Source organism: Neopelma chrysocephalum, unplaced genomic scaffold (assembly GCF_003984885.1).
Source record: "Neopelma chrysocephalum unplaced genomic scaffold, ASM398488v2 Primary Assembly neopelma1_24, whole genome shotgun sequence".
NCBI lineage: Eukaryota > Metazoa > Chordata > Aves > Passeriformes > Pipridae > Neopelma > Neopelma chrysocephalum.
This window is the reverse complement of record NW_020897693.1, coordinates 47,770,073-47,782,863: the sequence shown is the minus strand read 5'-3', so window position 1 is coordinate 47,782,863 and position 12,791 is coordinate 47,770,073. Positions and strand designations below refer to the sequence as shown.

The 12,791-nt window shown below is 40.8% G+C and overlaps 1 protein-coding gene across 1 annotated transcript; it reads left to right on the top strand.

The window, feature by feature from the left end:
- The first annotated feature begins 111 nt into the window (after positions 1-111).
- XRCC3 (X-ray repair cross complementing 3) lies at positions 112-12,103 on the top strand. Its single transcript, XM_027674073.1, has 8 exons — positions 112-517; positions 1,262-1,374; positions 1,738-1,875; positions 2,764-2,976; positions 6,872-7,026; positions 8,293-8,505; positions 9,579-9,625; positions 10,679-12,103. The coding sequence occupies exons 2-8, from the start codon at positions 1,320-1,322 to the stop codon at positions 10,899-10,901; spliced, it is 1,044 nt and encodes a 347-aa protein (XP_027529874.1). The 5' UTR covers positions 112-517; positions 1,262-1,319; the 3' UTR covers positions 10,902-12,103.
- The last annotated feature ends 688 nt before the right edge of the window (positions 12,104-12,791 follow it).

The window sequence follows — 12,791 nt, the reverse complement described above, 5'->3', positions numbered from 1 at the left end:
GAAGCGCGCGGGCGCCTCAGCCGCACCCTCCCGAGTTCCACGTTGTAGGAGGCGCCGCAGCCGCTCCCCGAGCGGGCGGGCAGGCAGGCTCGGCTCCCGCGGCTCCGCCGAGGGCCCGCGGCCGGTGCGGCAGCGCCCGCCCGGGGCTCCGGGCACGGTTCGGCCCCGCGGGGCGGGGGCGGGGGCGACCGGCGCCCTGCCATTGGCTGTCCCGCCGGGGCGGCCGCTGGGAGGAGTTTTGATTGGCCCGCGGCGGGCGAGCTGCTCGCTGATTGGCTGCGGGGATTCGTGACGAGTGAGGGCGGGGAGGTGGTCCTTGTGTCCGTCTGTCTGTTCTTCCGCAGTGTGTCTGCACTCCGCTCCCCCTGCCTGGTGCCGGGCCCGTGGGACACCCCTCGCTGCCCCGTGACCCGCTCCCGGTGTTCCCTTCTCCCCGGTGCCTCATCAGAGTGAGCGGAGCGTGCGCAATGTTTTGGAGCCCCTCAGTCAAGGGTCGTCGTAATCATGGTTGACTCCAGTAAGTCTAACCCTTGTCAGAATGTTACTTTAAATAGGTATTGCTTCAAAGTAACTGTTTCTTCTCTTGTATTTGGTCTGACATCAGTATCCATCACAGCTTCTCCTCCCCATGTTGGAAAAGGGATTGTTCATAAAATCATATATTCTCACATAACTCCTGGGAGTTATGAGGGAGTGTCTGCCGCTATCCCTCATAAACATTATCAGAATAATACTGAGAACCTCACAGTACTCCTCTAGGCACCCAGAGTGTTGTGTTTTAGACCAAAGTTGTTACAAGAAACGAACGGATTTTAACGTTTTAATATTAAATTTGCTTTTAGGTAATAAATGCGTATTTGACTGTCCAATGCATGAGTAGTCATGGGTCATCCCAAATTGCACGTGTGAGATTTTTTTTCTATTTGAGAATGAAAAGCTCACGTGAAGAGTGTCAGGGTAGAAATGACTGTCCAGTGTATTTGCAAGATTCAGAGCAAAAGCACTGTCCAGAAACACAGGCAATTAAAATTACTAATAGTTCTTAACTGCAGGATTATTAGTTGAACTCTTTAGTAGGATATATGTAAGCAGCCATCTGAGAAAGACTTCTGCCAGTGGGTTGAATATAATAATAATAATCCCAGAATAATTGTTACTTCTCTGAGATAACTGTTATGTACATTGTTAAAAAAAAAGGTCCTAGAAACTTTTGATACTGATTTATGCTTTTTTTTTTCCTTGCATGTGTCTGCAATAAAAGCTGCTTTAATCACAGATAATTACGTGATGCTCTGCTCGTCCCTGTGCGGTGTCAGGAAATGGACTGGGACCAATTTGACTTGAACCCTAGAACAGTTGCTGCCTTGAAGAAAGGTAACTTAATTTGCCAAAGTCTCACTAACAGATCTGCTACTACAGTGTCTTCCTTTGTCTAACTGTCTGTCTGTGAGTGTAAGCCTGTAGATGGACATTAACACTTCAGAACTATAATTAAGTATTTAATAAACAAATTTTTGAGTAATTAGAAGTAAGGCTGTTTGCCCATGCTCCAGTAATCATTTTCCAAACAATTCTGTAGCATGTGTTGATACATTCCAGGCGAGTGTTTCCTGCCCACCTTACAAGAATGCAGTGTAGATAAACTTTAAGCAAACGAGTGGTAGAAGTTGGGAAAACTTTTCTGTGTTAAGACTGTCATCCAGCCAAAAGTATTTATAAAAGTTCTTCTGATTTCAGCTGACATCAAATCAGTAAAAGAGATTTTAAACCTTTCTGGAGCAGACTTGCAAAGATTGATGAAGCTCTCCAGTGCAGACATACAGTGCCTGCTGAAAACAGTCTCTCGCACACTGAGGAGGAACAGCCTGGTCACAGGTAATGTAGTCAATACAAAAAAGGGGTTCTATTTAAAACTTAAAATAACTGTCACTGGGAGAAAACATGGTTCTGGCTCCTCACTGACACAGTAATGTGGTTTAAAAATGAAAATGCAAGTGTTTTTCTTACACTGTAGTGAATTATTTAACTATCCTAAGGGCAGCTCCCTGGAGACTTGGGAGTAGATGGAAATAGATGGGTGTCGTTCTTCAGGATCAAACCTGCTTGAAACAAGACAAAATGGTTCTCCAGTCTGAAAAACTTAATTAGAGGAACAAGATATTTCCTTTTTCTTTCACATGCTCTTTCTCGCTCACCATTTTCCTTTTGGACTACGAGTGGTTGCAAAACGTATATATTAAAAGCTGCATAAACTGATTTGGTAAAAACACCTCATTCCAAATCAAGCAGGACATAATAGTTCTTCTTGTACAAATGCTTCATGACAGCTCTGTACTTAAGATTTATTTTCTTGTGATTGCATATGTCTTTAGGCCTTGGCCAGGTGCCTGCTGTGCTGTTTTACACTCTGCTATAGCTTTCCATTTCCATAATTGCTGGGCTTGAACCTTGCTGTCAATGCTTTCCCAGAGTGTAGCTTTCCATAGAGACACCTTGGAGGCAGAGAAAGGGAAAAAAGTTTGAGAGGAGGAAAAGGGCTCAGTGTAAATTACCACTTTTTGAACAGATATTCAGTAGTTGCTTTGTGGGGAAAGGAAACTGGAGAAGACCATCCTGAATTAGGAAAATTCTCCATCAACAAAGAAAGCATCCCTTGTAGATATAAACCTTGTAGACAGCCTCTGTTAGAAAGATAATAAATGAAACTCTTTTTTTTCTTTCTTTTTTTTTTTAAATTGTTAAAAAAAATCCCAAACACTGCAGCACTTCAGCTCTACCAAGATAATGATCATCTCACCTCCCAACGCCAGAAGCTGAGCCTGGGATGTTCAGTGCTGGATAACTTGTTAAAAGGTGGCATTCCTTTAGTGGGAATCACAGAGCTTGCTGGGGAAAGTTCTGCTGGGAAGACTCAGATTAGTTTACAGCTGTGCCTGTGTGTGCAGTATCCTTACAAATATGGTGGATTAGAGTCTGGTAAGTGCTGAAATGTAAACACTGATTAATTTGCCATTTGGAGGAATATACTGCCTTTAAGAACATCATTGAAGTAGATGCACATGTTCAGTGCATGTCTAACCTCAGTAATAAGTTGGTTAGTGAGTAATGCACCTTTACAGAGAGTAGAGCATGCTGTGCACATGTCCTGCAGCACAGGATAATTTAATTCAAAATTACTGTTGGCTGTTGTTTGCCCGCCTGCCACTCTGGGTTAAACTAAACACACTCAAACAATATAAGAAAAGTATTGCTGTCAGGGGTACCCATTGACTCCTCAGGTAACAACCTCAACAAAACAGCTGGACAGGTAATTTTCCACAAACATCTCGGGTACGTGGTATATATTCCCTAGTTGGGGTTTTGAAATTTCAAAGAATATTTTGTTTGATAAACAATAATAATAGTGATTTACAGAGTAAAATTGATGGAAATGTAATTGAAGGAAGGCAACATTGTTTTGTAGCTGTGATTTTCCTGGATTTGCCAAAGTGATGTCTTTAAGCAGAATTCTAAATATACAGGTTTATTCTTTGAGTATATTTTTTCCTCTTCTATCACACTGATCTAACTAACTCCTAATTTATTTTATTTATTTTTTTTTTTACTATTGTATGGTGCCTTAGAAAGGGAGGAAACTTGTGTCACTTCTGAGAGTTTGGTGTCCTGGTAGTCTGCCTTAGATGTGACTTTCTCCGTGCCTTTCTCTGTGCCTTCCATGCAGCACTGGCTTTATTTGGCAGCTCAGTGATTTGTTGTGGGGAAACATAATAATTTCTTGAACTCTATCCACCTATGTGGAAAAATCATGGAATGCAGAAATTAAGATCTTGCTTAAAGAACCATAATTAGCTCCTGGCTTACATTACTCTAAGTTATGTCATTAATCAGAAGCAAGTATATTGTGTTTGATTCCTTTGTGTGGTGCTGCTAACTGCTGCAAATAGGATGCAAATACATTTTTAGTCCTGCTCCAGCACTTCTCCCTCTTTATGTTGAAATAAAGAAACAAACCAGAATGAGGTACAGAAGAAGGTGCCCAACATCCTAATGGCACTCTGGTCTCTTGTACCAGAATACAGTCTTGCTTGTAGGCTGCAGGATGGCAAGCCTTTTCATTATTTGTGTTTGAAGATGATCCTAGTTTTTATGCCCCAGACACTCAGTGCTGTTACATTTGCTTTGTCATGTCTGTGTTCCCCATCTACCTGCTCCCGAGTGTTTCCTGGAAGGTAGGATAGAATGGAGAACCAGAACATTTTGGAGGGCTCAGAGGACAGAACTTGAAGGTATAGAAGGTGGAAATACCCTGCTGCTGAAGTTGGAGAGCTAAAGAAGAGGTGGAATCCTAATTCTAGTTGTTCTTATTCACAGTGGGGTATCTTGCCATCTGTTAGGCTGCACGCAGTCATAGCAGCAAAAAGTGCTTTTGCTCTTTGCAAAGCACTTAGAAAATGAAACTTGATGTTTTTGCAGTCTGTAAATAAGGGTTGTGTTGAGTCTCTGATGGGAAATACAAAAATTAAAGCTTATGTTAAATATGAGGAGTTTATCCTTTAGGAAACTTGAGGAGAACAACACTGCTTCGAAACTCTCATACATCTCTAGCACTACCAGTATAGGATTGATCTGAGTGCTAGTGGGTTGTATTTTTTTACTGCTTAGAAACTTCCCTTTTCTTAAGTGGTGATGTTGAAATATGTGTCTTTAAACAGTATGGATTTATTCTGCATTTACTTCATTTGACTTAGTGCTATTCTTGTTTATAATTCTCAATGCTAGGAGGTTGGCAACAAAGAACTCCTGAAAGTAAACAAAGGCATCCTTTGCCTCCAGGATATCTTTCTGCCATTCCAGGAATGTCAGTTGTGTTCAGTTGCATATTGGCTGAATTTATTTTATATGCCCATATTCATAAGTAATATGTGAATATAATGGGACAAATTAATATTCATATTGGAATTCTGAATTAGAAAACTGTGTTTGCTACTGATTCTTGGTAACGAGTTGTCTTGGTGCATGAAAGATTATGTTCAGAGGAATCAAAACTTGTCCTTTTTGGGGGATGGGGTTTTAGTGGTTTTTATTTTTGTTTGATTGATTTTTGGGGGGTGCTTTTTGTCAACAACCACCATAGCACATTTGTTGGCCTGAATAACAGATTTGATGAAATAGCTGATATCTGGGTTTTGTGGAGGAAAGATGTTTAGGTGATCACTGACTGACTCCTTAAGAGTCTCTGTCAGCTTATTTCTCAAACGTGGTAACTACCCTAACTATTAACTTGCAGCTTCCTAATAATCTGCAAATAGCAGGATGCCACAGGCTTTTCTGTTTGTGTTGTACAACTCTCCTCTTTTTATTTGGGTCGTGACAACTCACTTATCTTTAAAGATGTGTGCCTGTTAAATGCTTTTGCCTCATAATTAGGCATCGGTCTTCAATATTGATTTAGTAGTTTACCAATATCTTGTAGCTCTACAAAACTAAACTGAGGTGGGAAATACTCTATGAAGCAGAACTGTTCTTAAGGAAGAATTAGATTTTTTTTTTTACAAAGGTTTAGATAAAAAAAATTACTTGAATAACTGTGTTCACTTGAACTTTAAAATTCCTTTGACATTTCACATGTGAAGGGTGTTCACATGTGAATTCACAGTGACTTTGGGGAAAGTTAAGATGAAGATGCAGTTTTAGTCCTAAAATAAATTGGGCTTAGACTCATCTTTGTCTCATATAGAAAATTATCAGGATTCAATACCCTGTCTTATACAGGTGTCTATCAGCAAAATATTTTTATCGATATAATAACCAATAATTTTTATTTGATCTAGTCCTGAGATCTTTCTGTTTCCACTATTGGATATAGTTTCATGTTTTTTTCAGTGAACTGTGTAGAGGATTTGGATGTTGCATCTGGAAATGGGACTCTGCACTTCCTGGAGAGCCAGTGTAGGGATGCACCATTGGGGTGGAAATGTTCAGGATGTCTCATATTGCCAAACACATCATCTGCCAAGCTGTGTTGGCAGCTCCAGCCACTTCAGTGAGTGGGCTTAATCCTTGGATGTAGCCCTCTAAATCTTAGCTGTTAACTCTGATTAGTTCTGCAATAACAGTAACAATTTTTTGTAAGGAAAATACTGCATGTATTTTTGTTTTCTTTTCCCAACATCTTTGATGGGTATGGTTAATTTTCTCTGCATTACTTGTTCACTAGAAACCACAGTGATAATATTTAGACATCACTCACAGTAATGTGATTGAAGTATAATTTTTTTTAATCTAATTACCATTTTTAGGAAGAGTTAATTGGAATGAGGTTGGATGAGTGGTCCTCTTTAAACTGGCTTAGAAATTGTGGCAATCAGTACCCCTTCATGTGTAGATTTAAAACCTAGAATCCAGAAAACAGTGAGTGAAATGAATCAAAATACTAGTTGTACTGGTTTTGGCTGGGATAGGTAATTTTCTTCATGGTCTGGTGCTGTGTTTTCGATTTCTAGCTGAAACGGGCAGACCACACAGTGTCCCTCTTATTTGTAGGCTGGATAAATATGATACTTCTGCTCACCCAGAGTAGGTGGTCGGGTGTTCCACAGCTGTGTACAAGGAGCGTCACCCAGTGGAGGGGACAACATCCAGTTGTGTCAGAAGGCACCAAAAAAAAAGGCAAAACCTGGCAAAACCAGCAAAGTCACAGGATTGAGGTTTTTGTTCATCATCGATTCAATATGGTTGCAAACAAAGTAACAGGAACTTCCAGGTACATATGTGTAGCTTTTGAGTGCAGAATGTCTTATTTTATTTTTGTGCTATTAAGAAAACTGTGTAAGAGCCCTGTTGTAACCACAGGTGGTTTCCTTGGCTGCAGGAGCTGTCTACATTTGCACAGAAGATGCATTCCCAAGTAAACGTTTGCAGCAACTCATAGGCCAACAACATAAGCTGCGTGCAGATGTTCCAGCTGAAATCATACAGAAGATCAAATTTGGAAACAGTATTTTTGTTGAGCATGCAGCAGACCTAGTAAGTAGTAGCACAAAATAAGAATGCATAATTATTGTACTGTAATCCAGTAACCACGGGGTGTTTTTTTATATAGGAGACCTTTCAAAAGGCTGAGAGTAAACTAAGATCTGTAATGAATAAATACTACTTAATCTGCAATTTGCTGTTAAAGAACTACTGGAGTTTTACTATGAAATATATTGAAAGATAAGTATTAATATTTCTTTAGAATGAGTCATGCAGTAGATTTTGTAAGTCATTATGTTTATTGAAATGTAGTAGACTTACTGCTACCAGTTCTACTGCAGGTACTGGGGAGACCTTCATTGAGTTTGGAGACAGGATATAAGTGTATATGCAAAAGTTGCTGTGTGTACTGACTATCCTGCAGTATAACACCACAGTTGTTAAACTGCAGACGGGAGGAAAGGATATGAAAAGGGATTCCTGGAATGGGTAATGGCAAAAAATCACCACAGCAGTGCAGCTCTCTTGCCCCTCTACCTATAAAGTGTCAGAGTAGAACTGGAGGGAGAAATAAATGAACCTCAATCCTGTATTCTTGCCTTGTAGACCCATTTCTGTGCCTTTTCTCAAGTAGCCATGAGTATGCTCTTTATTGATAGAATGTCAGAAGTTCTGTTTTCTCTAAGGCTTGAAAGTAGCAGCTGTTGAATCATTCCAGTTATTGCGTTTTTTAATTGTAGTTTGCAAGTGTAAGATCATCTTGCTTCAAACTTATTCACTGTGTGGTCCAGGCAGCAGCTAAGCCACCTTTTCCGTGTCCTTTTCATTAGAAATATTAATTGAAGTTCTAATGGTAGTTTCTGGAAGCTACAGAGTATGTTTTTGTAAAAAGGAGAGAACTGTCCTTTAGTAGTATGTAAATCTCTCTAAAATACCTTTAAAAGTAAAACACTACACTCACTGGTAAGTCCAGCATGACAGATTATTACAATTCATTGTTGCTGTGTGTAGATGCAGTTTCTGCGCTTAGGATTTTAGTATTGCACCCTTGAGATTTTGAAATATCAGTAGAAGAATTAAAAAGGCAGAGCTGCCGGTAACTGTTGGATGCAGTTTGGTCTTCTCATTTTTTTCTTAACTAAAACCACAAGATGTTTGCAAAAAAATTGTTACTACTGAGACTTAAAGATCCACAAGTTCCCTTCACGATTAGGAATTCCTTCAGCTCGTGTTGCAGTGACGATACCTGTAGTTACTCTTTTGGTGTGACAAGTGGAGTTCTTTGCCCTGTTTCACTGCTGTCTGTGTGTGTGGCAGGACACCTTCCACAAGTGCATCACGACGAGGCTTTCCCTGCTGCTGGCGAGGGGGATGGTGAGGCTGGTGGTCATTGACTCCATTGCCGCCTTGTTCCGCTGCGAGTTCGGGGCGTCGGAGTCCGTCATGAAGGCTCGGTATCTGCAGACCTTTGGAGCACAGCTTCACAGCTTAAGCACAAGATTCAGGACTCCAATAATGTGCATTAATCAGGTATGGCATCAAAATTGCTGCTTATTCTAGAGGGACCATTTAATAAATGGCTGGAGGATGATGGTGCACTCTCTGTGTGCCAGTTTCATGGCGGTGTATTTACCACTGTCAGCTGAGTATTAATGACTGATGGAAACTGAAGCTTCCTTAAACTGATGTACTTTAAACTAGTAAATTTTCTATTCAAAATTTAAGAACATCATCTGAGCTTTTATAGACCGCTAACATTCTCAAAAGTTGCGCACTGAAGCTAACGAAAATAGGAATGTATAGCAACTGCACAAAAGATCAAAACAAAATAACAAGAGTTTTTTCCTAACACTGGCTTCAAATGCCATTGCCAGCAGGATTGCTCTGGGAACTCTGCAGGCGCAGTTATATTCCAGGAGACAGTGAAACACCAGGGACTTTGCTGCATTTCTGTGGAGCTCAGCATTTTTGTGTAACTGCTGAGATTACTAAAGCACGAGAATGCATGCGCTGACATGAGCTGAACAAAAAAAGGCCACAATGATAGTGGTCAAAAAGAATATTATTTTAAGAAAACAAGGCAAGACACTGCTCTTAGTCCACTCACAAATTGAAGGAGCTTGTGAATGCTGGAGGTGAAGCACTCACAATTGGAATATGGCCTCAGAAAGGGGTAAGTAAATGTGCAGGCAGGTCACTGATGGGAAAATTCAAAGGTCATGAAATCATTGAGAACAGGATATTTTTTGGAGATTTGGGCCTCAGTACTTTTTATCTCCAGCTATAGCACTGGAACAGTTTTGTGAGTGTGGGGTTTTTTGTTTGTGTTTTCTTTTCTTTTTTTTTTTTTTAAACAAAGCATCTAGAAGTAGTTTAATTCAAATAGGCTGTAGCTAGCTAAATAGTTCTAGCACTGTAAACTCAGCTTGTAATTCACAAATCCCTTTTAGTTTGCCTTGAAAGAATAAGGGGTTTCTAACTTGGCTTCATGTATGATCTGATAACTTGGATTTTCTTGTCTTTGTTCCCTTCCCTGCCCTCCTGCTCGCTAAACACAAATACACAAGCACAGGTCATCTGCAAATGTTGTTTTTCTGCTTTAGGTGACAGATGCAGTGAGCGAGTTGGAAGCTGCTCAGTGCAGTTGTAGGTGAGTCATCCCCAGCAGAGGGTAACAATGTCAAACACAGCAGCATTTAAACACTGTATTTTTTGTAACTCCATAAACTACCAGAGCGTGTGAAGGGCAGTAGGGCATTTACCCAGCAATGCTGTGTTTGCTGGAGATCAGCACTAACTCATGTGCTATAAAGGGGGAGAAGCTGTCATCTACACTTAGGTCATAACTCCTCATCAGCAAGTTAGCAGGAAAACGTCCCTGGAGTTAATGCCTGGTGTCCTTGCTTACACAGGAGTATTTTTGCATCTCATCTCTGATACAACTGAGTGCATTTTCTGTCTGCTTAAAAACTACAGCAACCAAACCTTAGTGGGTTCAGAAAAAAACCCAAAATTGTATCTTTTGACACCAAGATATTAACAGGATTAAAAGGTTTGAATTTGTTGGTTGAATCCTGACTTTAACCTTGATTTACTACATGAGCTGAGTGCTACATAAATGGCTGTTTGTGAGGATTCCTCTGTGACCACCAGATTCGGAAACTAACACAGAACATGGATAAGATTGAATTATTATTTTTTCCCTGGTTATCTTGTAATTCTTTTACTGGAGAAATTGCACTTTCTCCATGAAAAAAATTTGTTTTAAACTTTGGGTTGAAAGTAGTATGTATGCAGTGTTATATTTACCCAGCATTTCTAAATATACCCTCAAATGGAATCCAGGGCCAACAGTTACACACTTCAAACACTTAGAGTTCAATCATTTTTCTCTAGTGGTTTTCCTGTCAAAAGAGGGGGCCCATCCAGAGGCAGGTATTCCCCATGGCTGTATTTGGAAGAATGAGTAGTTCTGCATAGAAGCCCTTCCAGCTCTTACCTTGCCATAGAGAGAACCTAGCATGTAATTCTGTGAGAACACCCTGTCACCTCTGTCTTCAAAGACTATGGTTTTCGATTTGGTAAACAATGTTAAATAGAGAAACAGTAGATCATTTCTTCCAGTGCAGTTTTCTTACAACAGAAGTGAAGATATTTCATATGAAATTGGTGTGTGCAGAAATGTGTAATACTGTCTTTACAGGGTAGTGGGTAACAGAGTTGTTCCAGCACTTGGAATAACCTGGGCAAATCAGCTGCTGATGAGACTGATGGCCAGCCGGATATCCCTGCCTGGACAAGCATCTGGAGTGGCATCACCCTGCACTGGAAGTGTGAGGACTTTAAGGGTAGTTTTTGCTCCTCATCTCCCTCCATCCTCTTGCTACTATACAGTACAGTTGGAAGGTGTAAAAGGGATAAAATAACTCCTTTGCATAGTGAAGTATTCTGCTCCAAAAAAACGTATCAGAACTACGCCTCAGGAAGAATTACTAGTAAAATGCAATTCCTCCTAGATGAGAGAAGTGGATGGTCAAGTACATGAACAATGGTATGACTGCATTTAGCCTTGTCTGCACTGTGAAAGATGTTTTTACACTTGGATATTTGTCTTGTCCTCGTGAGAGAAGTGTTCTGGAGGAGGGAAGCTGTGGGCAGGTGGAGGCTGCACAGTGAAGTGGGATGTGGCAATCCCCATGTTGGGGGACACCTGATGTCTAATTTTATTTTAATAGCATACTAATCTAGAACTAGCATTTACTGCAGTTGTGTACCCTGTTTCCAGACCCAAAGGGACTCAACTTCAATCAGTTAATGTTGCCTGCTGGTGGTTCTGGGCCTCATGCTGCCATTAAGGATAGCTGTCCTTTGAAATAACACAAGGCAGCTTTGTCACAAAGCAGCTCTCCTATTTTAAAACCACTTGTTATTAATATTTGGATTTTAAAAAATACAAAACCAGAAACGTACTTGATTTTAACACCTTACTGTAAGATTTAAAATTGTACTGCCTTTGTACTAGATGGGTATGTTCAGCTTCATAGCACTTCTACAATTTTTTTCTAATGCTTCATTTCTACTCTTTTCATGCTTTCCTGTCCCCCTCCCTTCATAGCAAAAGCCTCTCTAGCCTCTTTCATTTGAAAAATACTGAACCACACCCCCCATCCCCTTGCTCTGTGGTTACAAAGCTCAGGTCTTTTTGGCCAGGGTACACTACATTAGTGAAACAGAGACCTCCTCTACCTTTTCCAAGCCATCCTCTTTCAGGATAAATGCAGCCATCCTTTCACGTGGAAGCACACAGCTGGGCAGCAGAAAGGAGCAGTTGTCTGGCTGTACGACTTCTCAGGGGACAACTCTGACTCAAGGAAAAGAGACCCGGTGTGACTGCCTTGGGAAGTTCCAGAGAACAGGAACAATCACAGCTTGAAGCTGAAGGAAGGAAACTGAGCAAGCAGAAAGGATGAGTTGCTTTCAGTGCTTCTGCAACCCCTTCAGGTATCTCAGGGGACCTTGTGCAAATAGCACAAGTTTTCTCTAAATTGCTTTTCTAAAGCATCTTAATTCTCTGTATTTGGAAATGACTGTGCTTGATGGTGTTTTTAATAAAATCCAACCATGAACTTTAGAAGCCTTTGTGTACTCTTAAGGAAAAAGTGAGTGTGCCAGAGCTCAGTGTCATGGCTACCTCTTCAAATCCCTCCCTTCTATGCCTCCGTGCTAACAATTCAATGAAGATTAACTACTGCAGCATAGGTAACACTCCAGTTTTTCCTCTTCTATCCCTGGCCTGCGTATCTGGGACTGGAACAGTACCCAATATAATGCTCATCCTAGTACTGACTGGAAAAAAGAAAGCCAGAGAGAGATGTAGCTGATTATTGTGAGTCAGTCAACTCCTACCTGGACATTCATTACAGAGGAGCCTCATCAAACCTGGGCTCCAATCCCAGGAGTTGGCCTCACTGTGTTCTGAACATGGATCAGTCTGATACACACACACCTTAAGGCTCAGTCTGTAATATTTTGATCATTCTTCTGCAAGGAATGAGCCATAAGCTTTAAAAGTCAAAGATGAGTTGGTAATCAAAGTCCCAGTTTACCTGGTGAACACTTTTACCCAGAAACTGAAGTAACGTTTTGCCTGAGCAAAAAGTCTTCCTGTCAATCATTGCCTTTGTTGGTTCTTAACTATCCAGCTGAGTCAGGACAATTAGTTTGTCTTCTGGCTCATCATCACACACAAACCCTGAACCTCTCAAATGCAACTGACCCCTTCAGCTCACAGACATCAGTCGGTCACCTGTAGTGGC